Source organism: Neovison vison, chromosome 11, assembly GCF_020171115.1.
Source record: "Neovison vison isolate M4711 chromosome 11, ASM_NN_V1, whole genome shotgun sequence".
In the NCBI taxonomy this organism is placed as follows: domain Eukaryota; kingdom Metazoa; phylum Chordata; class Mammalia; order Carnivora; family Mustelidae; genus Neogale; species Neogale vison.
Window position 1 is genome coordinate 4,587,396 of NC_058101.1, and position 27,877 is coordinate 4,615,272.

The following is a 27,877-nucleotide window of genomic DNA, read 5'->3' on the forward strand; positions in this document are numbered from 1 at the left end:
CTCCTACGAACACCTGGGCTGGGCTGTTTCCAAGCCCTCTCTTTTCTCTAGATCCTTACGCAGAAAAAGAAAAAGTAAAGACACATGGAGGAACAGTCCTGGTGTGGAGGCGGAGGAAGGGCTTCTACCTTTCCGGCAAACGCCAAGCAGATGCACACGGGTTGGAGCCAGAAGCCCTTTAAAACTCCGTGGAATGAGACACATCCGAGATCCCTCCCCACTCGTTTCTGAGGAGGTCACTTCCTCCCCCCACTTGCCAAGACGTCTCTGAGAGGCCTTCTACCACTGCTGCCCACTTCTGGCTCTGTCAGAAACGGCACCAGGACCCACACCGGTCTGTTCATCTCACATTCCTCCAGAAAGTTCTGTGAGAAAATCTAGCGTATAATTCAAGTCCTTCTCTGTCTCATTGCTTCCATCGGACCACCGTGTAAGAAAGTTCAACAGCTACCTGTGACCTGAATCTCATCTTCCTCTCTCTCTTCCCTGACTCATGTCCGTAGTTCCCTCCAGAGTAAACCTTTTCTGGAAATCTCGTAACAGGGTAACCCGTCTCCTAGCACATGTTCAACCAGAGGAGCACAGAGAGTGTGCCTTCTGCATCTGAGTCATCCCTGAGGACCCGGCACACTGCCTTGTACCCGGGTTTTACGGAATGATGGTGGTGAGGTTTGTTCTTTAAGATCAAATGCATCTATGACTCAACCAAGTCCTAGGTTCACAAGAGCCAAAACATCCTTTTAAATGAGCCCAAATCAGAAGCATGTTCTGAAGCAAGGGACCTACTCTCGTTCTTTCTCAATGCCACTGTTAGCAACTGAAGATTGTAAAGATTCCTGTAGAAGCCAACGTGTGCCTAGTGAGTACTTCATGCTTAGTCAGTACCACTGTCGGTCTCTTCTGCTCGTTCCTTTCTTTGAATACAAGATATCTGCCCTTCTGTCAAGGAAAACCCGCAGCCTGGGGCTGCCATTCCATTACCAGGACTGAACTTCAAGATTCTGCTCTTTGGGTAATAATCCACCCCGGACTGGGCAGACCCGTCCCGCGTGCTGCAGCGGATCTTGGACGTCCTGTTTTGATCTCCTCGGCGGATCACCTTGACGTTCAGGAGGGCGATGGCGTCTGGCCCCGAGGGTTCGCGGACCTGGTAGGCAGCTTCTTCAAACTCAATGGTGGGGGCTAAGGAAACGGGGTTAGAAAGACAAGAGGAAGTTGGAGAAGCACGAAGGAGTCCAGTCCCCTGACTTACAAAGGCAGGAGGGAGCTTTCCACACTAGTAAGGAACACGAAGGAAAAATGGCTTGTGGTCATAAAAATCAATCCATTTTATTCCTCAGTAAAGCTTTGGAGAAGGAACTTATTTATGATTCTGCGGGACTTGCTCCTCACAGGTTTCTTACTAAAAACAATAGTGGGGGAAATATTTTTAAGCACTTTGAAATGCTTGATGTCCACATTTCCATCTGGGCAGTACAGCTCACAAAATGTTTTTAGATTCACGCACCTGTCAGGGGACTGAGACAGAGTAAGCCCTTGATAAATACTGATCGACCGATTGCATGAATCAACTCTTTTTCATTTATGAGATATGAATTTCTAAGCTGTATAATTTATCTCACTTATACACTACCTAAACTTCCCAAGTCCGTCTCTCATCTGATCTGAGTTCCTTCTTCCCAGGGCCCTCATGCCTCCCTTTCCTTAAAATTTTCTAACTACGCATGGGTTCTTCCGTTGAAAATGAGCGGTTTTCAAGAAGAGCACAAGACTTCTAGCCCACTTCCTAGCCCAGTCTGCTTTGAGGTATAGTCTCATTGCTATGAAGTGATGAATACGTTGCTTTTTACAAAAACTTCAAATTGTGCCTTCTTCTTCACTATATTTTCACGGGGAAGGGTGAGGTGGTAGTTGTGGATAGGGACAAAAAATGTGAAAATTGAGAGTAATTACAAATTTTATACCACTTCTAATATACTCTAATATTTTGCAGATATTTCTAGAGTCTCTGTTCATTTTCCTCTTTCCCTCTCAGAAAATCAATTCGTCCTAATCATAGAAAAGAAGCTTCCTTGGAGATTTGGTAGTTTTGGATGAAAGCTCCTTGGCACTGGGGAGAGTCACTCACAGCCTCCCGGAGCCTCCGTCAGGTTTCCGGGTGACCGGGAGAGGCTCACTTCAGGACCTGAGCCCGAGTCCTTGGATAAAGGATGAATCCACCTTCAAGGCTGGCTTTTCTTATTTTACCCTATGTCCACAGTAGTCCTGACTTTATGCCAGGAACTCTGAGAGTGTCACTAACTCTCAGGTAGACTAGAATCTGATAAAATAAGGGTTACAAACAGTTTTGCTGCTGACAGCTGTGTAACTGAGAGCATAAATTAAATAAATTTGCTGAGGCTCAATTTCTTCAGCTGTAATACAGGGATTCTAACGCCTCCCTCAGGGGTTACCGTCAGGATTAAATGAAATAATATAATATGCTTAGCGTAGTTCTTGGTCTACGGTAACATAAAAACACCGATTGCTATTTGTAATATTACCCATTCCCCTCATTAAAATATCTATCTGAATAAAACAATTTTGTCCCAAGTTGAAACAGATTTGGTTTTGTTTTCCCTAGTGCCGGGGGCATTCCTTGCTGACACCTGACTCAAGAATTTAAGATTTAGGGGGTTAATAGGCCAAATCAATTAGAAAGAAACTGAGAAATTAGACTTCTCCGGGAAGGTGGCTGTGTTTAAATTAGTTCATTGAATTCAACTGATTCTGATCGTATTTCCAATCTGGCTTCTGCACGGTAGTGACTTACATAGGTTTTATTCCCTGTCTGCCTTAGCGTCTCTGTCCTAGCTGTAAGCATACTCCTTCCTCATCTCTGGGCCGGGTGGTGGGACATCATGAGATGAAGAACAGCGATCGCCTTGTTGGAACTGCAGGACAGTGATCACTAGCTGCCAACAGTTTGTATAAATATTCTGAGACTGTCATCAGTACGCAATTTTATGGCACTTTCATTTTGAAAAAAACACCTATAATTACATTATCAGTAACACATCAGTTCACGTTCTATCAACCGGAGAGTAACTAAAGGCAGTAGCGTCTGTTACCGTCTTCATCATTGGATATGGTGACGGTGGCCACGTTATTCTTCCCGATTCTGGCTCCGCTCCAGTGGTTTCCAAGGGGATGGCCAAGGTAGACCCTGAATTGTTCCTCAGGCTCAAACACGGAGTCATCATGGATAGAGACAGTACAGTTCTTCATCTAGAGCCGATGCCATGAGACAGATTAACATTTACACTGAAAAATCAGTACTCTTCCTGTTTTTCCTAGAAAATGATTTTTCTTCTTTGCAGCATCAAAGAGTCAACACAAATTTGAAAGGTCTCAAACCATTTTGTTTGTAAAACAGAATATTTAAATCTAACAGTTCATGCCTGACAGGGACATACCTATGTGAGGAGCCTCGTATTAGAATGTTCCAAACCTCTCAGAATGACTGGTTTTGTGGAAAAACAAGATCAATAAAACACCCCAGGCCAATGTAGCTGCAGGAAACCTGTGCACTTTTCCCTGATCAGAACAAGGCACACGCGTGTGTTCTGAAAGGCACAGTTTGGATGACGGGGGTGAACACATGCATCAGGCTTCCTGGAGAAGGCTGAACAGTGTCTGTTCCCTCGGGGGCAACTGGCGGGTTTCAGAAGGAGCTCAGGACGGCCCCTCTGACTCCTCTCAGTGCTGCAGAACTCTCAAACGCCCTGCCAGATGGGGTCTCATCGGAACGCGGCCGAATTCCCAGAGTCTGAGAACACAACCTAATCCCTGCTTGACAGGAGCAAATCAAGTGCTTCTCACACTGATTATTCCCTCCCGAGGGCTGTATTCTTAAGAAAATGGAAAATAAGGCCAAAGCATTTTAGATGACGCGGTGACCTCAATGGTAGAGTCACGTGATGTGAAGTGGGATTATTTTTAGTTGAACCATGTTGAATCCACTCGGCCACTGGGTTGCCAAGGATCTGCGGGTGCAGAGAAGTTCCACTCTCGTTCTTCCGAGGGCACACGGAATGGAAGGAGAGCGTTCCTGGGAGTGTTTATAGGGAGCTCGCTAACCGGGTTTTAAGCCCCTGAAGAATGTCCCTTTTTTTTTTTTCCTGATAGAAAACATGAACTTAGTAGTGACTCCTCAGGATATCTCTTAAAAAACGACATTCTCAAACCCCTCAGACTGGTTTGAAGTGGCGGGGGGGTGGGAGGTTGGGGTACCAGGTGGTGGGTATTATAGAGGGCACAGCTTGCATGGAGCACTGGGTGTGGTGAAAAAATAATGAATACTGTTTTTCTGAAAATAAATAAATTGGGGAAAAAAAAAAAAAAAAAAAAAAAAAAAACAAAAAACACGACATTCTCGGGGCACCTGGGTGGCTCAGTGGGTTAAGCCTCTGCCTTCGGCTCAGGTCATGATCTCAGGGTCCTGGGATCGAGCCCCACATCAGGCTCTCTGCTCAGCAGGGAGCCTGCTTCTTCCCCTCTCTCTCTGCCTGCCTCTCCGTCTACTTGTGATCTCTGTCTGTCAAATAAATAAATAAAATCTTAAAAAAAAAAAAAACAAACGACATTCTCGTGAATGACAAGTTTCAAAGACAAACTGCTTAGCACGCCAGAGAAAATGAAGATTCCAAAGTGCGCTTGTGGAGAATGGGAGGTTGTCGCGTGAGTGACATATGGATGGTCAGACCGTATTTTCTTTGTAATTTTATTAAATTATAAACTGTCTCTTGGATAAGCAGAGAATCCTCTTTTGAACTTAAGACAAATACAGACATGTAGACTCAAAGCTGAAGATGGTATCTGTTGCATTTGTGTATGTTTTTAAACACACGTTTCAACCTGCCACCAGTAAAATTCTCATCAAATACACAGTTAAGACAGGGTTTCTATGAGTCACGAATGCATAAAAGACCAAGAGCCTAAAAGAAGGCAGCTGTCACTTTTTTTTTGGTAGTAAAGATGAACAGAGGAAGATTCTGTGTGACCTGGGCTGGCTAAGAACTTCTGATGCTAAACTTCAAAAGGACTAATCATAGGGCAAACACCTGATACATTTGACTCTACCAGAATTGAAAACTCTGTTCAACTAAGAACACTGTGATTAAAAGTTACAGATAAGTGACAGGATGCAAAAATACGTTTACAGTATCTAAAATTTCTACAATCAGCAAGGAATTAACAATTAGAATATGCAAGAAAGACTGCAAATCAGCAAGAAAAAGATAACAAGGGGGCGCCTGGGTGGCTCAGTGGGTTAAAGCCTCTGCCTTTGGCTCAGGTCATGATCTCAGGGTGCTGGGATCAAGCCCCACATCGGGCTCTCTGCTCGGTGGGGAGCCTGTTTCCCTCTCTCTCTCTCTGTCTGCCTCTCTGCTTACTTGTGATCTCTGTCTGTCAAATAAATAAATAAATAAAAATCCAGAAAAAAAAAGAAAAAGATAGCAATGCAATAGTAAGGAATAAAGGATAAAAATGACAAATTTACCTAAGAGGAAAGCCAGTGAGCTAACAAGCATATACACTGGTAGTAACTGGAGAAATGCAAATTAAAATGAGATTTAACTATATACATATCAGATTAGCAAAAATTCAAAAGATGAGTACTGTATTGGAGAGGATATAGGATTATAACAACCTTCAGGCCACTGCTAGCAACTTTCTGGAAAGCGTTATGACACTATTTTTTCAAATTAAGCCCATACGTGGCCTTCGGTCCAGCACATTTGCTGCCGGGTGTACATCCGAAGACGTTCCCACTCAGGTCTGCAAGAGGACATGTAGGAGGACGTGCCCTCCAGCATTCTCTGCGGTGGCAGCGTGTTAGGAGATGACTGGGTGCTGTCTCTGAGTTCTCACTGTCTACTGCTAAGAGTGGGTGGTTAAAATGTACTAAGTGCCCATCACGAAATATTGCGCGCTATCTCAGCAACAGATTAGATGTACACATAAATGACGTGGACAGATGCTAAAACACCTTACTGAGTAAACAGAGTAAAAATTTGAAAAAGAGAATTGTTTAATGTATAAATTAAAATCTGCATACAAGACAACCAGCATTTTTAAGGAACAAATACAAATTAAGAAATACGTAAACACAACAGATTGGTGAGTTCTCAAGTGGGGAAGAAGTGTGGCTGGAGAACAGGCGTAAAATAACACGAAGTCAGAGAAAGGCCTCAAAGTGACTGAGGGGACTGTGTGTCTCAAATCAAGAAGGTATAGGTGGGGGCGCCTGGGTGGCTCAGTGGGTTAAGCCGCTGCCTTCGGCTCAGGTCATGATCTCAGGGTCCTGGGATCGAGTCCCGCATCGGGCTCTCTGCTCAGCGGGGAGCCTGCTTCCTCCTCTCTCTCTGCCTGCCTCTCTGTCTACTTGTGATTTCTCTCTGTCAAATAAATGGATAAATTCTTAAAAAAAAAAAAAAAAGAAGATATAGGTGACTCAATGATCTCAAACTGAAATCCAAAAATGTGGAAATAGGATTCTTGTTCAATATATCTACACTTTGGACATACACTGAGGTTGCAGGTTTCGGTTCTAATGTGGTCATGTTTACTGACTGGAATTTCTCAGGAGTTCTTGTGGGCCCATCTGCCCACTTTTCTGTAACTGCTAAGAAGAGAGAACTTTCCTGCCTTGAATCTGCTCAGTGTCTGCCTATTTGGTCCTATCCTATGGCTTCTGAATCTATGCTGTCCTGGGACAGGGGCCCAGGTTCTAGAGGATTGTCTCATCCTCCTCGGGGTAACACTGGTGGAGTGCGTCATCTCTAATGTAGCTGCAAATTAAGAGAAGCCTCATTCATTTGATTTTGCTAAATTCCAGAAATGTTACATGTCATCTAAATTCCTGGTTCAACCAACAATATACGGATTTGGTTGTAAGTAGGAGACCAAGAAAACAGCTACGGGGGACAGATGATAGTATTACAAATAGTATCAACCAGTAAAAGAATTCTTAGATGTTCAGAATTTGTCTTAATGACTTCGTTATGGGTAAGTAAAGGCATCAAGGAAAAAGAGAATCTGATCTTTCAGCCATCACGAATCCACTTACTTTCTCCCCCTTCAGAAACGTAATCCGTGAAGAGTCCGCATTTCTTCTCTCCTCAAAGTCCTCCATGACCTGGGCTGAATGGCCCTGGGTGTAGCACCTCACCGACGACTCATAGCTCAGGTCTCCGCTCCGAATAATGGGCACATGCAGGACACCCTCCTTCTCCTTCACTAGGAGCAGATCCTTGGCAAACTGCATGCTGGGCACTGTGGGAGCCGAAGGAAAGATGGAGGCATTGTTAGTGAGGGACAGAGGCGTGGCGGCCGCGGCCCTCACTCGCCACTTGGCAGGACAGGTCTACTAAGGGCCGTCTGCCCCAGCTGGCGAGTCAGAGATGGCAGCAGATTTCGAGGCCTGGTTGCTCTCAGGACCAGGGATCTGCTTCCATTCTAATGAAGTGATAACTCCATTTTGCACCTGTTTCTCCCAGCGTCAGGGTGAGGTCCCCATCTCAAACACAGGTAAGTAACACAAGCAAAGAAGTGGGCCAGGTATGAGGAAAGTTTTGGTTGAGACTTGGATACACACACACACACACACACACATATGGAAGATAGATAGATAGATTTTTATTTATTTATGAGAGAGAGAGCAGGCAGTGGGTTGGGGGAGAGGCAGAGAGAGACTCAGACAGACAAACTGCTGAACATAGATCCTGATGTGGGGCTCGATCCCACGACCCCGAGATCAGGACCTGAGCCAAAACCAAGAGGCGGACATTCAGCAGACTGTCCCACCTAAGCCCCCTGCTGGTTCGTTCTTTCTTAATGAGCAATACAAAGAGGGAGCCCCTCCAGTCACGTGTCAAAGTCTCCTGTGGCAGAAACTGACCCTGAAGCTGTCATCTCCCATTTCCCTGCCACGTCCTGTACATTCCCTGCCAAACCTGAAAGGAAGGAACCAAAAGCTTAGCACTCTTCAAGTCAATATGTAAAAAGTTCTGTTTGCCTCCCAACTGCCCACTGCCCAGAACTGTGGGTATTGACAAAAACAGAGCAAACTCACTATCTAAGCTAAACCAAACAGTTATCACGTTATTACCAAAGAAAAACCCAGCAGATCCTTCTTAAAAGAACACCACACCTAAGGGATAATTAGCTTTGGCATCAGGCCCCGAACATTTATCCCTTAGGGCTCTGTCACCCAGTAAAACGGTCTGTACTGTTAAAAGGCGGCAATGACATGACCTAGCAGAGAAGGACAAGAAGGAAACTTGTGGGCAGGTAAAAACAACAAGCAAGGAAGCTTTCTGCTCATGACATGCTTATCTAAAGCTTTGGGTTGATTTTTCTTGCTGGCCCGACAGGCATGAAGTCAGATGAAAGTTAAAATCAGAAGTGGTAATGTTTGGGTTTTGTCCTGTATTAATCCCCCCCAAATTCTTCTTGAGCTGTAAAAGACTGCCCTCCCCCACTCCACTTTAACGAGATAGTAAACCTCACTCCTTTCCCTATTTGGAAAAAAAAGGCAGAGTGAGAAGTAAGGGAAGTGGGTGAACACGTCTCGTGATGCCTGCGGTGCTGGGAACGGCCCCTGCCTCACGGTGCCCCGTGGAACGAGGCAAGAGACAACGGAAGGACCATATTCAGCCACGGATTGGCGCACGGGGCTTTACGGCCCACAAAGGAAAGGTCCAGCGCACGTCAGGCCGTGTGTGAAGGACGGGACCCATGTCATTTCATGTCCCCTCTCCACACGCCAGCTCCGATCCCCTCCGAGAGCAGGAGCTCGGCTCTCAGTTCCGCCTGTGGCCCTCCTCTCCTTCCACACCGATGGGGGGCATATGCCCAGGAAGTGGGGATGGCCGTGGGGCGCCCAGGCTCCTGCTCGACATCTCCCTCACCGGCAGCCCTCTCGGTGCCTCGTCACACGCAGCCAGAGTGCACTCATCTCCCGACTATGTCAGTCCCGTGTCCTGAGAGACTGTGGGACTCTGCTTTGCCGCACAGCGCTGGGCGCCCGGCTTAGGCACGGAAATGCGCACGACGTGCTGTTCTCCGCTAACCTTCTCAGTAACTGGCAAAGTTAAGCGCAAACGCTACCCCCTGAGATTCGAGGGCCTCTGTACAGGCAGTGGTTAGGCTGGAGACGTAGGAGAGATCCTGCCTCCGGTTCCCTCGAGTTAGGGCAGGTAGAATGCAGTGAGCACGTAGGGGTGTGATGAGATCGTGGCCACGAGGCCCTTCTTGCCTTGCTCAGCATTTCTTAGGTCCATGCCAAAGTCTAACTCCAGGTACCAGAGGAGAAGAGGAAAATGAAAACAGGAAAAGGTTCTGAGATGAGTTACTTGGATGATTTAAGGGCCTGGGCTCACCCTGTGAAAAAGATGAAAGGCCTAAGGTCACTTTGGAAGGCTAAAGGCTGACTTTATAAGGGCGCGGAGGGCCACCAAGCATCTGCAAGTACAAGGTGAGGAGTACAAAGCTAGACGACAGAACGCGGACACGACAGACCTAGGCGCTAGGTCCGGTCCCATCGCCTCCTCTCCGTGTGACCTTGGACAAAGTATTCAGCCCGTTTCACTAGTTGAAGAGCTTGTGACGGTTAGAGAGAAGGTAAGATCTTTCCACCTCATAATGTGCACACGGACAAAACTCAACAAGAGTTAGTGATCACTAAGAAGACGGTAACCAAGAAACACAACCACTGAAACACTACGACAGGCTTCTGAAGCAGGTTTGGGGGTTTCTTTCTCTGGGATAAATTCTTGACTGAATATAGTTTGTTGTAACCTTTCTGAAAGATGAAAAATATTTTAACCTACTCATTTTCTAAGTTTGCAACACTAGTGTTCATCAATAAAAGGTGGAGAGAAATCCCAGTGGAATATTTCCTGTTAATCTGGGGCAATGCATTTTGTGTGCGTGACCGGAGTCCCACTGGCAAGTGTGAAAAATTACCCATGTGTCAGGAAGAAAAGAAATAAACATGTAATGAAATCTATGTGCCTGGTACCGTGGTAGATACCACACAAAGAGTATGGACAAGCCCAAGCCTTAGAACGCATGCTGGTCCCTCTCCGTGTGACTTCGGGTGTTCACTCCGCTGATTCTAGTCTCCTTATCTATGGAATAGAAACAAGTATAAAACCATGAGATTGCAAGTGAGATAATGTCTAGGATATCACTCTGTAAACTCTGAAGTAACATATGATATAAAATAGTTTAATTGTTATAATGTTGTTCACAGTTAAAAAGTTACCATTTTATGAATCACAAACCTAAATGTAAACGTTAAAACTAAAATGTCCAGAAGGAAACACAGGGAAAAAAATCTTTATAATCCTGGGCCAGGGAAAGATTTCTTAGAGACAACATTAAAAGTACAATCCATAATAGAATTATTGATAAATGGCACTATTTCAAAATGAAAAACTACTGCCCTTTGAAAGACATTATTAAAAAAAAACAACAACAAACAAGCCACGGATTAGGAGAAAATATTTGCCAACCACAAATGTTTGTCTAGATTTTATGACAATGCAGTAATAGAGGGGAAAAACAACTGAATCAAAAATGGGGGAAATACTTGAATAATACTTCGCCAGAGAAGATACGTAGATGCAAGTAAGCACCCAAAAAGATCTCAACGTCACTAGTCACTAGAGAAATGACTTTCCACCACAAGACATCACTGTACGTCTACTAGAATAACAACAAGAGAAGCCCAGAGAAAGCTGAAAACACCAAATGTTGGTGCGGAGGAGGGGCAGCTAGAATTCTCCTGCACTGCTGGTGGGAATGCAGAGTAGCTACAACCACTTTGGACAACAGGCTGGCGATTTCTTGTGACGTGAAACAAACACCATCCAACAATGCAGCCACCCCACTCCTAAGTATTGCTCCCAGAGAAACAAACACCTGTATTCGTACAAAAACCTATACGCAAATATTTATAATCACTCTAGCCCTAACAGCCAAAATGTGGAAACAACCGAAATGTCATTCCCTGGGTGAACGGATGAACCAACTGTTGGGCATCTATATAATGGGAAACTGTTCCACGGTGAAGCAAACGAACTTCTCGTATACGTAACAAAACGGACGGTTCTCAAGTTCAAGCTTCTAATGAAAGAAGCCGGACACAAGCTGCTGTATTACCGGATTCCGACGATAGGAGTTTCTTGAAATGGCCAAACTGTATGGGCAAAAGCCCAGCAGCGGTTGCCAGGGCTGGGGATGGGGAAGAGGCCGACGGCAGGGGAGCGCGGGGGGTTGTGCCGGTGCCGAAACCGGGCCACACTTTGATTGTGGTAGTGGGCGCGCACGCCACTGTAGGCATCTGTCAAAACCCATAGAACTGTCCACTAAAGAGGGTGAATTTTAACTTATGGAAGTTAGATCTCAATAAACCTAGGTCTAAACTATCATTTGGGACATTTGCATTATAAATGTATTACGTATGCATGTGCCTAGATGTGTCTTCTCTCTTTTCAAGGGCATGATATACACATTTCTCTTGAAGGGTCCACACAACAACAACAAACTGGCGAAAATGGTTGTCTCTAGGAGAACAACCAGAGGGTTGGGACATAGAATTAGAAGGGAGACTTAATTTTCATAGCATACTTTTTTGGTCATTTTAAAGACTGTGTACATAGACGAAGTATTTAAAAATAAATGAAAGCATTAAGGATCACCCTGCTGGGCTGCCTTTTTTTTTTTTTTTTTAAGATTTTATTTATTTATTTGATGGACAGAGATCACAAGTAGACAGAGAGGCAGGCAGAGAGAGAAGAAGGGAAGCAGGCTCCCTGCTCAGCAGAGAGCCCGATGCGGGGCTCGATCCCAGGACCCTGAGAACATGACCTGAGCCAAAGGCAAAGGCTCAACCCACTGAGCCACCCGAAACCCTCTGCCTGTTTCTTTTATGGTGACTTTTCAGCCACCAAAAGAGTTTAATTATGGGCTCTGTCATCGACCAGTGGGGATGTTAATGAGGGTCTTCCTGCTGTAGGGAAGGAGGTTTGACCTGATCTTCTTACCCAACTCTAGAGTCTGACAATTCTAGATTTCATCAACTCTTCCCAAGAAGCCTCTATCCTTTTCTGGCCATCTTCCTGTTACTTCTGCAGTGGCGAATGGTATTTTCTTCATATACTTGCCGTCTACCCTCTCCCGGACATCCCACACAGGACCGCCAGTGTCAATTTCCTCCAACAAAGATCCCACCATGGCTCGGCTTAGAAGCACCTGCTGCTCTTCTCGGCTTACACGTCCCTTAGGCGGCAACATGAGTCCTTTCAGAACCGGAAATGAAATGGGGAGGCGGGTGGGAGTCCCAACCCATTTGCTTCTATTCACCTCCTGCCAGGCTTAAAGCAAAAGTAAGCATCTCACTCTTTTCCAGAGATGCATCTCCAAAATTCTATACTTCATATAAGCTATTATCTCTCCCTCTGACAAAACTGTATTTTACCATCCATTAGATGAACTCCTATCACACCCTAAAACGTGTTTAAATATCACGTCCTTTGTGAAATCCGTTATTCTCCCACACACAGCTGCTGTTCAATCCCTTCTGTTCCCCTCGCACTGGATTTATAGCACTATTAGGTCATTTATCATAATATGTTCTAATTTTTCTGCTTGAAGGTCTGATCTTCTCCACTAAACAGTGAGCTTCTTAAGGACAGGGCCCAAAGCTTATATATCTTTTTGTGCCCAGCACAGCACCAGAAACGTGAACGCTTATTTCTCCCCCATATTTTTATCTGACAGTAGGTACATAACACGTGTGCACACGTACACGTACACACACACACATTTCTTGAATGAAAATGTGAATGAGTTCCAATGTCACATACTTGGAAGGCAAGGAAGAAATAGCAATATAGTCAGAGCCATGAGCTGGCATCTCCAATATCTTACCATCCTGGAATGTGTCATTAATTGCAATGACAGCTTGGAAGGGCTTGGTCAGTTCGGCGCCTTGTGCTGAGCTGAGAAAAACCACAAATGTCTCCAGCCCTTCAATTACTGGGTACTGGGTGTCATCTAAGATACTCAAGGTGCAATACTAGAGGAAGAAAAACCAAGATGTAAATTAGACCCAGTGCGGTGATCATTTTGCGATACACTGCATCATTATGTTAATACCTGAAATTAATATATGTCAATTACATCTCGATTTAAAAAATAATGTAAATATAAATATAAATATAAGAAGAAGAAAGATCAAAGTAAACCTTACAGAATGTCCGACACCCAGCACGCACTTGCCTTCGGGAGAGCAGCACAGACATGATAACTTGCTTTCTCTGGTGGTCTTACACCACGTCTTTCTAATCCATAAAATAATAGTCTCTTTATTACAAACCCTTAAGCGTTTTGTCTCTAGATGTTTACATCAACAGAGTGCAGTCCCCATCCTCTGTTGGTGGTGATGGATATTAGATGCTGACAGTGTCACTTGGGGGGTCTGTCGAGACCTCTCTGGCTTTATTCTCTTGTTCGCACAGTGGTAAGGCAAGGAGCGTTTAGACCCCTTCATGGAGTTTGGGGAGCAGAACAAGACAACATGAACAGGCCCGTCTGGCCTTCGGCGGCTGTGCTCACCTGCTCCGTGACGCTTGGCCCAAATTCCACCTTCCTAGAGCTGGGGACATAGTCGACTCCCGGAGTGGCGGATGCTGGGTCGGAGGGCCGTGTCGCACACCAGACAGAAGCGAACGTAGAAAGATCAGTTCCACGGCGGATGACTGGAATCTTCACTGTACCTAAATGGAGATCCGTCGAGACGTCAACGGTGACCGCTGGGCCAGAAGCCAGGGGGTTTTCAGAGCAGTGTTCTCCCTCCCAGCGGCAGAGCTTTACGCAGGGAGCCCGTCTAGGCCAACTTCAGCGGCGCTCCGGGGTCCCCTCGGAGGAAGGCCGGGAGGTGTCCCCACCCGCGTCTTACCGACACTAAGATCAAGAGCAGACCCGGAGGAGGGCCTCACGGGGGTGATCCTGGAGAGACAGCCCTTAGGGGGAGTGGTTTTGTGGTTTCAGGAAAGACACCATAATCAGGAGAAAAACAAACTGGAGAGGGCCCATCGGAAAACATCTCAAGCCGATTTTGGGAGAAGAAACTTAGAGACGAGGGCCTCAGGAATGAGCTAGAAAATGGTCAGTTAAGAAAGAACCAGCTAGGGGGCTCTGTGGGGCCGGCTAGGGGGCTCTGTGGGGCCTGAAGCTGAACGTTTCTAATTAAATGTTCCTAACTGGGTTGATTTCCCCATTTTATCTGAGTGCTGCACACGTCGTTACTTAAACCATATGTGCTGTCCCTTATCGTAGGAACGAAGCTCATCTTCTGGTCCACTGTAACATCACACTTTGTTGTGTCCTAACGATATACACGTAGATTTTTAGCGATGTTCACAAGCAAGGTCAGAGAAAAGCGACATGAACATCCATCCCCTCGATCAGACTTTTCCAGTCAGTAAGCCGTGAGTGGCAGCTGTCAAGGCTGCGCACTCGGTGCAGAGGACAGGAAACGGGATGGGAGAGGTCAGGGTTCTAACCCCAGCTCTGCCACGTTAGCCACTGATCTTTGATGCTTTACTTCACCTTTCTGAGCCTCCATTTGCTCGTCTGTGTAACGTTCTCTTTTCTATAGGACATAAACGAGAACGCGTGGAAAGCCGACAGCCCCGGTGCCTGGCATTCTGTAAGGGCCTGGAAATACGAGTTCCCGTGCTCCCTCATTCACCCCCAGACAGCTGAATGGCCTTGACCAGGCGGCTCAGGTCCGCGGGGGCTCAGCACAGCGGCCACTCCTTTTGGCGGCACGTCTGCTCGCGGCGTGCGGACGACTTGGACACCTTCGTGGAGCCAAAGGAGGGAAGGACCCTGGGTGGAAGGAATCTGCCCACGGACTGCTTGGGGTGTTACACGAATGGGAAAGTTTCTTTGGTCAGGACACTGAACCTTCGGAATTTATTTGCCCTGGCAGCTGGCTGCATGCTGAATCACTTAACCTCCGTCCTCAACCGATTACAACTTCTGACTTCAGAGGCCAACAGGCTTAGCGTCGTGCCCTCCTTCCAGACCACAGAGATCCAGCACGAATCTCTGAGCCGGATCCCTCCCTGCCATCGGAGCCGGGGCAAGGAAAGAGAGTGGAATTCCCTGCTCTGCACTACCTTCCATTCTTGGTCTTAACGCCTATTACTATAGGTCTCGGGCCAACAGCAGTGCCGCTGAGGAACGTCATTCTCAAATGTCTTAAGAACATTCTGAGAACTACAAGGAAACTGTCCAAGAACGCGGTCAGGATGTGGGTGATGGGGTCCCAGAGATGCTCTCTATTACCTGCGTCCTCGCTGACGGTGAAAGCCGTGTTGCCCAGGGACACGGTGGAGGCGTCGTTGGGGCCACTAATGAGCACCTTGGCCGATGCCACCCGTCCAATGCGAGCGTTGTTGGAAGCATCTGCCAGGACGATCTCGAACTCCTCTTCTTCTTCATACTCACTGTCATCAATGAGCATGACATCACAGGTGGACATGGTGACACCAGGCCCGAATATCACACGGCTGTCAGGAGACAGCCCTCTAGATTTAAAGTCCGAGCCCGATTCTAGAGCATAGAGGCTACTTCCCATAGCTGACTTCGGGACTGTGTAGCAAACTGCAGAAACGATGCTGCTTGAGTCGCCTGAAATACAGACGGTGAGAAAACGAGGGCATGTGAGTGAGTGCGTCACAAATTTTGAAATCTCTGATAATTTGGTAAGCTTGCTTCCCTCTGCCACATTCTATCACTGCTTCTGTTCCGACGCGGACATGAACCCTTCCTGCACTGCAGCTCCTGAAGCCTGTGGGATAAACCACATGAGGCTTTAACATACCCCAGACACTTCACCAAACAATTTAAAATGGATTTCCTACTCTGTGAATTTTGTGCTCTGTTAATTCACAAGACCCATTGCTCACCATCTAAGACCACAGTGGGGAGAAAGATAAGAGACATATTTGGTACTTTAAGTAGCAAAGTAATTGTGTCCCGAAGGTAGCCCTCTGAGCACAGTTCACTGCCTTTCTGAATAAACTTCTGCACTTTAATTCCCAGGGAGAAAGCAGCTTGTTTAAAGAAAGAAAAACAAAACAAAATAAAACCTGCCTCTCTGTACAAATGACTTCACTTATTAGTGCTGCCATGTCCCTGGAAGACAGCCTGTTCCGGTCCTGGCTTGCTGGCCCAGAGCAATCAATGGGGCTTGCTTGTTTTCCAAGAGGCATCAGCAAGGGTTTGTGCTATCTATGGTATTTGTTACACGAATACCCAGTCAGCAGATTCCATAGAAAACCTGACATCATCACTTATAGTCATGTTCGGGCTTTGCATGGGGATTTAATATCCATGAGTTTTAAGGTTTCAGTATTGCACAATCACAAAAGCACATGATCTTTGTTTTGTTTTCAATCCCTCAAGCATTGCCCTTTATCCCTCACACACGGCTTATTTCTCATCTGAGCTCTGTACATGACACTCACGTAGGAAAACCTTTAAATATATTTCCATCTTCCAAAGCTAAGATGAGAAGCCAGTTCTTACAAACTTCCCTCCTTGACCAAGGCTACTAAATATTTGATAGATTGGGTGACTGATTAAGAATCCTAAACTCATGAATAATTGGCAAGGCCAAATATAACCAGTCCTCCAGTCCCATTAAAGAATAAATGGGAGCACTAACAACTTGAACTAAGAAGAGAAGCCTCTGATAGTACTCACTAGAGGTAGGACCGTTAGTAGGGTTGTTCTGGGGATTTAAGCTAATACATGTAAAGCGCTTACACACAGAAGTTAATACGACACAAGAGCACTTAGCACATAGAATGAACTCAAAAAATGCTAGCTGCTGTTAGAGCTCCTTGTCACCTTTGGCACCAACAGACCTTTTCTTTCAATAGGTGCAAACAGAAAACCAGCGCTCTCGTTGACCTGGTAGGTCTTCTTATCAAACTCTAAGGTGGGCTCGTCCTCAGTGTCATTGATAATGACCTTCGCCTGGGTGAACTCCCCTAACAGGGCGTATGCTGGCATGCTGAGCTCCACGGTGAAACTCTCCACGTTCTCGAACACGTCATCATCGTTGATGACAATGGTGCAGGACTTGGTGTCCTCTCGCTCATCAAACTGCACCTGTCACAAAGCAAATAACAAGGAGTACTACTGTGCCTCAGATTCCCCCGCTCGTCCCCCGAGAGCATCATCGGAAGACAGAGGACCCAAGGCTAATGGCAGAACATTGAACGAAATAGCTGGTCCTTCCACCTCAGCTTCCTGCTGTATCACCTGGAACCCATGGCTATCTCTTCCTACCCATCTACACGCTGGAGCGGATTTACCGCATAGGGACCAGGGGACGACGGCATCTCCTACTTTTTGGTGACTGTAGAAGAACATGTTGGTAACTACTTATACCTTGTTTTGTTGATTCATTTGGGATAGCAAGAGTCGTTTGATTGCTCAGGTCCCCCTCTATTTGTGGCAAGTTTACCTGGAAAGATCTTTGAACTTAGAGTATGAAATTCTGGCCTTGAGCTGGGTTAGTTTTTGAATCTCTACAAATGTCAGATTCCTCATTGGCTAAATAAAAATTTCACATACTTACATCATATATTTACTGGGAGGACTATAAGACACAATGTATTATGAAAGTGAGAAGTATATTTTAAAGCACTGAACAAAGGTGAAATGTCATCCTTATCACCATCCACACGCTGCTTACACAATCAAAACTGACACAGAATCCCAGTGTACTGAATGACGGAGTTCGAAGCCACAGAGAGTTACATTACAAACAAGCCAGACTGAATTTTAACTTTATATTTAACTAAATCCCTTGCCATTATGATGGGCTAGATCTATAATGTAAATGAATTTAGCTTGTTACAAAACGGAGAACTTATTTTATAGCCACACAATTGTGAACTTGCACAGATTTATTCTGGTTTTACTGTGCAAAATAAAGACAAAACCTTGAAAAGGAACCAGGGTTATGGATTTACCCAAAACTAAAAGGGTAGGAAACAGGCCTGGACCACACTTTGTATAAACTGAGAGAGATAAAATGTGTAAAATAGTCATAAACCTCTAGGGACACATAAATCTAAAAAATACATAATTTTCATCAGCAGAAAATTACTATTCCATATCTAATCAACTAAACAAATTTAGTTTTACTAAGCTCCCCACTTGAAAACACTCCCAACCAAATGAAGCAGCCCTAGATCTCTATGTAGTTGTAGAAACCACCCCTTTTGTCTTTCCTGAACAAACACCAGTACGAGCTCTTTCTCATTACTTTGCTAAAAGCCTCCTGGGCTTATATGTTCTTTTCTAATTCCTCATTTAAATTTGACCTCAGACAAGCTAAAATGCCTCAAAGACAGAGCCTGCTCCCCTTTAGAGAGATTTATGCTGTCATAAGAATAGTGAAATTACTTTGCAAAAACATTGAAGAAATACCTCGTAAGTGCCGGCATTGTCCCATGTGCCAAAGATGACAAACATGACAAACATCCTGCCATGGAGGAGTCGACTGTGTAAGTCCTCTTCCTTTCTCTCTTGTGCTCACTCTCTTCTCTCTGTCTGCTCCGTCCCCATCCCCGTGCTCTGGTGGAGACCCGTCCAGGCACCTCCACCCCAGCGGCTCCCACGGGGACCTCAACACAGCCGCCCCCTCACGTCTCAGGCAGCTCATGCTTGGCCTGTCCCAAGCACAGTCCAGACCAGCCCCTCTCCAAACCTGCTCCTGGGATGGTGTCCCCTTCCCGGCAAGGGGCGTCACCATCCGTCCCGCTTCTGCCCGCTCTCCAGTCTGCTGTGAAGTCCTATCGGTTCCCACTCATCTGCTCAATCCACCCCTCGTCTCCAGCTCCGCGTCGTAACTGACGTCACGCGCCCACCGCCTCCCACCCAGCCTGTCCCGAGAGCCTCCCGACCATCCCCCGTCCCTTCCCTTCCTTCAGTTAGAGAAGACGAGCAGAGAGAAAGGCCTTGGATCCTCAAGGCCCCGCGCACAACAGCACGCCTCGGAGAGCGTCTTTGGTCATGAAGCAACATGTAAAGGCTGGGAAGCTAGACAACCCAACCTCTGCAGTTAAAACTTCCCCGAGGAGTAGACGGACGGGCAAGACCTACGCCCTGCGGGAAGGGAAGGCAGGAAAGTCGCTTGAGGAAGGGCGCCCGCGGAAAGGGAGGTGCGATAAAAATCAGGGAGGCTGCCACGCTTGCAAGCAGCACGGGGCGGCGGTGGCTGGTGCCAGCTGGCGACCAGCAGTCAGGGCCCCCCTGCCCACCGACCTGGCCCGCGTACTCCACGTAGTCCTGCTGGCCGCGCTGGGAGCCGCCCCTGGAGCTGGGGCTGGCGGTGCCTTGCTCCGTGCGACACAGCACGATGGCGTACTGGTTCAGGTTCCCGCTCCTCTGCACTGTGACGCTGACAGACCCCGCTGTCTCACTGACGTTGTAGCTAGAAACACACAAAAAGGCGGTCTCGGGGCTGGGCTGGGGCTGGGCTGGGGCTGCGAAGAATCCCCCTGTGGAACGCCTGTCTCTTCGGGCTGATGGTGGTGTCAGGCACCTCGGAGAACAGGACCGGTGGCTTCTCGAAGAAGCCGGGTTATACAGCGGGGAAAGGCGTTCACCTGGGACAGTCACGGCACCGAGGGACCAAGGAGGCTGTGGAGGCGGAATGGTGTCTGCCCCGTTTTCAGAGTGAGTTGAAAGCGATTCCGAAGACGGGCAGCGTGAGGGGCTACGCACTTTGTATTTCCAAACACAGAGGAATGATGATGTCTCCCTAGTGCGGTGGAGCCCCTAGAACCACGGCTTCTTAGGAAAGGCAGCGGCTTGGAAGGCAGCTGATATCTTCTCTCAGGTGGGAACCGACTGGACGGGAAACGTGCAAGGGAGTCAGGGAGGCGGCAGGGACAAGAAAATACGAATGGGGCCTGGGAACAAAGGTGTTCGGACGAACGGAGCTTTGCGACACTGGGGGGTGACACAGACTAACCATGTCCCCCAGATTCGCACGTTGAAGTCCTACCTCCAATGTGCTGATGTGTGGGAGGTGACTGGGTCATGAGGGGAGAGCCCTCGTGAACGGGACCGGAGCCCTGAGACAAGGGGTCCCACGGAGCTCCCTGGTCCTTCCACCACGTGGGGACACAAGGGCACGACAGCTGCCTCGGAACCAGGAAGAGGTTCCTCACTAGACCCCGAATCTGTCCGCACCTTGATCTAGGACTTCCCAGCCTCCAGGACTATGAGGAATTAATTTCTGCTGTTTATAAGCCATCGAGGCTGTGGCATTCTGTTAGAACAGCTCAAACAGACTAAGACACAGGGTTCACTGAGCTGCTGCTACGAGTCTGTATTGCTTTGGCAGGTAGAAGACAAACTGTCCATGAGCGACTGGGGTCTTGAGCTGGGCCTTGTTTTTCATCACCGAGGCCGAGTATTGGGCTGGGGCTGCTGTCTTGTTGCGGTGAGGGCTGCCAGCAAAGTGCCTCTGATGGGTCAGTCCTCAGCGCCAGCGCTGGGACACTGTGCGATTCAGCCCATTAAACGCTGGCGGGCTGTCCAGAAAAAGTGATCAGACTGTCCACTTATTTAATTGTTAAGGAGATACAAACAAGAGGGAAATAACAACAAAATGTGTGTGTGTGTGTGTGTGTGTCTATATATGTATAGATATACACACATATATACACACATATACATGCATACACACATACATACGTGTGTATATAGACATACACACATACACACACACACACACTGAATATAAGATTCCACTAAATTCTCTGAGTTTGTGTGAATAAGAGTGGACAGCCCAGGTCTAGGGCACATGAAATCAAGTTTGTATGTTATCCCCCGACCTCCATTCCAATGTCCATCTGAATTATCATGAACTTGCTTTCTTAGAATAGTGAGTCTCTGAAATGGAGACTTAAAGAATTATTTGCTCCACAAAATTATAATCCTAGTTATAATGTGACCTATAAAATCAGTACTGTGCTTGCCTACCTTTACCAAAACTGGTGTCTGTTTGCCTCTCAACACCCTCCCCCGCAACCCAAAGACTACAAAAACACCTTAGAGAGTATCTATATTAAGCTATGAATCTGTCCCAAAGGACATATAATCCTATGAACACCAAAGGAGCTAGGGGCGAACACAAGCCCGAGAACAGAGAAGGTAGAGGGTCCAGATGCTCTTATCATGGGGCAGTGACTACCAGCCAGTATTGATTGTGTATTTTGTTTCTTACCCGTTCTACTGGATTACCTTTGAAAACCTGAAGCAAAACACTTGTAGGAGACGCAGTACAGCACAGTGGTTAAGATCACTGAGTTTCGGTCTTAGTTTCACTGCTTATTAGCTATGTGACTTCGGGTAAATTAGTTAACCTCTCTCCGCCTCCACTGCTTTGTTCTTGCGGGGACAACAGCAGCACCGCTTTCACAATTGCAAGTATTAAACAAGACGATGTGTGTCAAGTGCCTGGTATGTTTAGTATTAAAAAACATTTGGTGACATTAATTATTTTTATTATCATTGTCTCCTGCCACCACCACCATCAGATGGCCAGAGCAGACGCCCACGTATTTCGATCTGATCTCCTCTGCTTGCCTGATACACTTCTCAAGAACAAACACCAATAACCCTTGTACCTGGTATATTTAAAGCTGATGAGGGACCACTGGACATGGAAGACATTGTCGCTGACCACATTGGGTTTACTGTCCTTCACCAGAAACTGAAAACTATCCATCATCTCACGGATCTTCTCCTCGTGTAACACATAACGGATCAATCCCAAGTTCACATCCTCTGTGAGAAAAAACACAGTATGAATTTACCCAGGGAGGGAAAGACTGCCTCCTAGATTACATGCTGACATACCCATCTTATTCTTCTAATGGGTTGTAGACAGAACTTAATTTCCCAGGAACCAAAAGGGATAGTAGTCTTAAAAATAAATAAGCGTGTCTGCCAGATTTTAAAATAAAACCCCATAGCTCCGTGTGACAAAGGGCTGTCTTTATCCAGGAAATACCACGATGCTATTGTAAAATAAGAATCCCAGGATCATGGCAAAAAAGTACCTTAATGAGTCTCTCTGGAATTCTAAAGGCAAATCTGAGAGCTGGCAAAGAGTCTTTGACTCCATCCTTTGGGCACACATGCTCACCCTAACCCCTACTTCCTTCTAAATAAAGTTCTTTGAAGGTATGTGCTACTATGGGAAGCTGGGGTCGAATTACAACAGCCCACACACATGGCACCTATTGAAGTTCCTTTTCTAGGAGAGAACATAAGACTGGGAACAGGGAGACAAGGGAAATACGGTGCATGAGGTGTAAGGGGCAGTTTTTGCAATGACTGTTCAAGGTCAGGTCCATCCTCAAAAGAAGCCTGCAAGAGTCTGACATGCTTATAAGACTACTAAAATACAGGGCTGCCTGGGTGCTCAGTCAGGTAAGCGTCTGCCTCCAGCTCAGGTCATGATCCCAGGGTCCTGGGATCGAGTCCCGCATCGGGCTCCTTGCCCAGTGAGAAGCCTGTTCTCTCTCTGCCTCTGCCTGCACTTCTGCCTGCTTGTGCATGTCTCTGAAAAATAAATCAATAAAATCTTAAAAAAAAAGACTACTAAAATACAAAATGGTCCACTTGATGTGACTCAAAATAGGAAAATATTTCTGTTGAGTAATGCACCCCTGTTGATTTTAATTTCTTTGCTGAAGACTTAAGAAACAACCCATGACCCTTCGAGAACAAAATTAAGCCACAAAGGATCACAGATACTTCATCAAGTATGGTTGTTGTTTTTGTTCTTTGTTTTGAAAGAAAACCAAGCATGTTGCACGCTTGAAACTAATTGAACATTGGTGTCAACCATGCTTCAGTTAAAAAAAGAAGAAGAAACCAATCAACATCACGGGATCTTTCCACTAAATCTCCCCAAAACCTAAAACAATCTGGGAACTGAGCAAGCATGGTAAAGACAATTTTGTTTTCCTTTTGCCATAACTGAGAATATTAGGAAAAAGAAATCAGGAGAAGTAAAAATCCAAAGTTGGATGGTTAGACACTAAATGATCTATTTGTTTGCAAATAAATGGCTTGAGGGTAAGTAGCTGGAAGAGGTTGTGAGAAACATCTGGAAGGCGGGGAAAGTCAGCGGCGATTTCTCCCGTCTCTCGGCTCCCATCTCCGGTTCTCCTCACCCTGTGTGAAGGTGACAGCAGCTCTGTCCGGCTGTAGCTTGTTCTCCACGTAGCCGTGTTTGGGGCCCGCTGTTATCTCATAGACGAGGTGCTGGTCCTCTGTGTCTGGGTCCATGGTCAGCAGTTCCTTCTTGGTGATCAGGTTGGTTGCCTGGAATAGAAACCCATTAAATTTAATTCCTGACGTGGGAATAAAGCCAGACCGAGACCCTCTGACTCCGAATTAATTCAGTTCAACGATGATTTACTGAGTGCATTTACTGCATGGAAAACTCTGCCAGGAAGGAAGAGACCATGAGGACTGCAGCCGTCTCAGCCTCTGGCCTGGAGATGCTCACACTTCACTGGAAAAGAAAGGGCCCTGAGCCGGGGAGCTGTGGCAAGAGCTGTAATGGGAGATACAAAGAGGAATGTACACTTCTGGGGATGGGAGAGATTAATGCCATCGGGGTCGGAGGAGGGATTCGAGGTGGCGGATTTGAGTTTGGCCTTTAAGGAAGGTTTGAACTTTGGAAATAATGATAAAATACAGGGAATGTGGCCATGTTATAGCCCATCACAATTCTTGAAATTGAGTAAGATAGATATAGGATACCCCGATATTGCCCAAATATACTGGTTAAACTGTAAGTCACTCACTCACTCATTCATTCATTCAGCAAACATTTAGTAAGAGTAAAAAGGTCTGAAAGAAAAAGAGGGTGGTCAACAGTATTAAATAATAATAGATCTAGTAAGGGGCACCTGCGTGGCTCAGTGGGTTGAGCCTCTGCCTTCGGCTCAGGTCATGATCCCAGGGTCCTGGGATCGAGCCCCTCATCGGGCTCTCTGCTCAGTGGGGAGCCTGCTTCCTCCTCTCTCTCTGCCTGCCTCTGTGCCTGCTTGTGATCTCTGTCTGTCAAATAAATAAATTAAATATTTAAAAAAAAATAATGGATCTAGTAAAACAAGCACAGGTGTGTGACCTTTGGACTTGGCAAAATAAAGGTCATTATTGACTTTGGTTAAGAGTCATTGCGGTAGGATAGAAGGGAGAAGTAGAAAACCATCTGGAGCATGTTGAGAAGAGAATGGGGTGGTTCTGAATATGAGGAAGAAAACCAAATAAGGGATGAGAGGAAGCTGTAGTAAGTTAAAAAACCCCAGCCGTGCTATAGAAAGCTACAGCATAGCAGCTGCTCATGCAGACGACTGATCAGCTCCACGGAGATGAGAAAATCCATACCCTAGAGGGAATACCCCTCGCAAAAGAAAAATCAGCTCTTGAGCTGGAGAAGTGTGTGTGTTTGGGTGAGGATGCGGATTTAATGCTTGACAGGTCACCTGGTAAGAATCATGGCTTACCCTAAAATGACCAAACTGGGATTTAGGAGCAGAAAGGAATTTCTAAACTAGAAGTCCTCTGAGGATACTCACCTACAAAATGCCCACTTCTTTCCCATCTATGGCATATTCCAGATATTCCCCGAAACCCTTCCTCCCCTTCTTCTAGTTAACAAACTTCCAGCTAAGCCAGCGAGAGACTCTATTCCCAGCCTCAGATGCAACAGATGGAGCCATAGAACCAAATTCTTGCCAGAATAATGTGAGCACAAGTGATGTGTTTCATTTCTGCATCACCTGCTTCCAACGAAGTTCCCTGCCCTCTGCTTCCCTGTTCTCTTCTTCCATGGGCGGGCGCCTCGAGGAGCCGCCGAGGAATGTAGACTCTGCTGTTCAACAGCAGCAACCCAGGGACGTCAGAAGAGTGAGACAGAAGGAATCTGGTCTCTGAAAGGTCATGCAGAGCCCGGAACTGCCCGCTTACTGCCACCGCATATGTGAGAGAAAAAACAAACGTGTACCTTGTTCGAGCTTCTGTCTTTTGGGGGTCATTTTGTAAGAACATCTCAAACTATATACGATCCTAACCAAACTCATGGAGCTGGCCCGTCTTAGGAAAACCAGCTCCCTTAGGGAGGGGTAAACACGAGTCGAACTGGGCTTCTATCTCCATGTGGTCACCAATCAGGACTTAGCCCACATTGGTTCGCGTGAGTGTGGCAGACGGACAGGCCTCACCTTGCCATCCATGTACTCCAGCCACTGGAGCCCCAGGTTGGTGACAATTCTAGGAGTGCCATTGTCCACAGGGAGGATGTCGACTTGGAAATGCTGAGGAGCCGCTGTCTTAACCTGTGGGGGAAGCCAGAAGAGAAAAGTCATCGTTCAGGGACATCTGAAATATGTCATGTCCTACCGCATCCAAAGCCGGGTCTCCCGGCATCCGCTGGCACCTCCGAATGGGCAGCCATACCAGTGTCCTTGCTTATCACCCTTGGCTGGGGCACAAAGATCACTGATGGATCCAGTGGGGACAACGTGAGAAGCAAAGTTGACTTTCACACACCCACGCATTCCTGAGTTGGGTTCAAGATTGCCCTGAGGTGAAACAGCAAACAGTATTTTCCTTTCAATAACTCTCGTCGAAATCTTCAGGAGCGGTAGACTGATCTGACCACTCACAGGCTAATGTCAACAGCTCCGGGTGGGATTCTGCCAGGTGTGAGCAGAAATTCCAGGGGAGGATATTTTCTTTCCTTTTTTTTTTTTTTTTTCCCCGCGAGAGAACTGTCCACATGGGGGCGGGGGCAGAGAAAAGCATCTGTGGGACCCGTGAAAAGAGCCTGGTCTAGAACTGCATTCTCATGCAGACACACGTGCACACACACACGGCACGTAGGTGGCGAGTCCGGCCCAGAACCTCTGTTTCTGGGAGGTTAGGCACGCGCCAGCACGCAGGGCAGCGAGATGCCGGCTTCTCGGTCTTCAGCAGCCCTCCTAAATAATTCCCACGTCAAAAATAGTACAGTCCCTCGGGAGACCCACCACGACCTTTTATGTGTACCGGAGAGGAAGCCCTGATTCATCCTGAAATCTCTCCTCTCTTCTGAAAGTCAAATGAAGGGCGGGAGCAGCCACGGTTCAGAAGAGAAAAAATAAAAACGATGAGCTGCCGGGGGTGAAGCCGTGCGGACCCCAAGGTGGCCGGAGATCCCAAGAGCCGTCTCAGGACACCTGGGCCAGCGGAGAATGACCTTCGTGCGGACGGTCGCTACAGGGTGCGGGGGATCTTGCATCCGGGAAAGCAATCATTCGCAGTCAGCATCCGGGTAGGAAAGGACCACCCAGCACCGAGGGGCTGACCCTTGTGGGGTCCAGAAACACAGCAGGGCGGGAGCGCTTGCTCAGCCACGCTGCTTCGGAGCCAGACACGGACGTGCGAGTGCGGGCGGCCCTCGGGCCCAGCTGTCACCGCAGGCGCCGTTGTTGCCAGAGGAGGGCGAGGACCCCCCAGAGACCCGGCTGAGGAATGAAGCAGCGAGGAGAAACGGCGGGGATGGGGATGGAGAGGCCACCTTCAAGTTTCTTCCGGACACCTGAACCTTGGAAGGGAGGGACTCTCTTAGGGAAGGAAAGCTCTGACAAACACTGCAGGAGCTCAAGGGAAAAACAGCTTCCCCTGTTTCATCAGCTGGTCCCAAAAGGGTGACGGGGTGGTGACCTATGACGGTATTACAGCCAGAGCCCTACGTGGCCTGTGTAAGGCGCTGGGCCAAGTGCTCAATGAGCAGCAGAAGGACAGACACCCCCCATTTTACAGACATCTCAGCCAGTTCGTGAGAAAACCAGAATTTCCATCAGTGTGTTTCAGAGGCGAAAGCCGTTCTCCTAACCAGGTTGTTCTTCATGAGATTGAAAAACTCTGGCCGGCTGCGAGCACACGCAAAAGAGAAAGACCATCTAGAATCCTTCGAGACGAGCTACTCAAATGAGATGAAAGAAAGCTGAAACGAGTCACCGGTGGGCCAAAGGGACAGAGAAACAATGACCCAATGACCGTCACAGGAACAATCACGGTCACCCTTCGTCGTGACCTTTGATCCTTAGACCAGCTGAAGCTGGTGATTGCTGTCGTACCCATTTCACAGATGAAAAGCTGAGGCTTCGAAGACTTAACCAGCTTGCCCAGGCCCGATGAGGGACAGAATAAAACAACGCTATCCCCGGCTGAGAAATGCCCCGTTCGGCTTCCGGACAACCTCCGGCGCACTCTGCCTCTCTCCCCGCCGCGGGCGCCTCACCTCGTTCCCTCCTTCCTCCACGATAAAGAAGGGGTTTGTCCCGTCCGCCACGGTGAAGGTGAACCGGTCTCTGAGGGAGTTGCTGCCATCGTGGCTGTAGCTAACCCGCTTCTGGTAGATGTCTTCCATGGTGAAGGTGGACGCGGGCCAGAAGCGCTGCCCGTTGGTGGTCCGCTCGACGGTGCCGTGCTGCGGGGGCCGCACAAGGCTGAACGTGACCGACGCGGCCTGTCCAGGGGGAGAAGGGAAGTCCGTGACAGAAACCAGATTTGTCTTGATTCAAAGATTCATTTATTTATTTGGCGGGCAGGGGAGGGGCAGAGGCAGAGAAGCCTCACGCGGGCCCCCTGCTGGGCATCGAGCCCAGCCTCGGCCTCGATCCCACAACTCCCGCGACCCTGACCAGAGCCAAAA

The 27,877-nt window shown here is 47.3% G+C and overlaps 1 protein-coding gene across 1 annotated transcript in view; it reads right to left on the reverse strand.

Moving 5' to 3' along the window:
* The window catches only part of FRAS1 (Fraser extracellular matrix complex subunit 1), a 405,465-nt gene that overhangs the window by 33,951 nt on the left and 343,637 nt on the right, over positions 1-27,877 (reverse strand). The window contains exons 50-61 of the mRNA XM_044225418.1: positions 27,464-27,691; positions 25,401-25,514; positions 23,340-23,490; positions 21,783-21,942; positions 19,408-19,576; positions 16,995-17,241; positions 15,409-15,753; positions 13,669-13,829; positions 12,982-13,129; positions 7,112-7,317; positions 3,111-3,267; positions 982-1,182 (exon numbers count right to left, since the gene is read on the reverse strand). Coding sequence (XP_044081353.1) covers positions 982-1,182; positions 3,111-3,267; positions 7,112-7,317; positions 12,982-13,129; positions 13,669-13,829; positions 15,409-15,753; positions 16,995-17,241; positions 19,408-19,576; positions 21,783-21,942; positions 23,340-23,490; positions 25,401-25,514; positions 27,464-27,691 — 2,287 coding nt within the window. The remainder of the gene's footprint in view (positions 1-981; positions 1,183-3,110; positions 3,268-7,111; positions 7,318-12,981; positions 13,130-13,668; positions 13,830-15,408; positions 15,754-16,994; positions 17,242-19,407; positions 19,577-21,782; positions 21,943-23,339; positions 23,491-25,400; positions 25,515-27,463; positions 27,692-27,877) is intronic.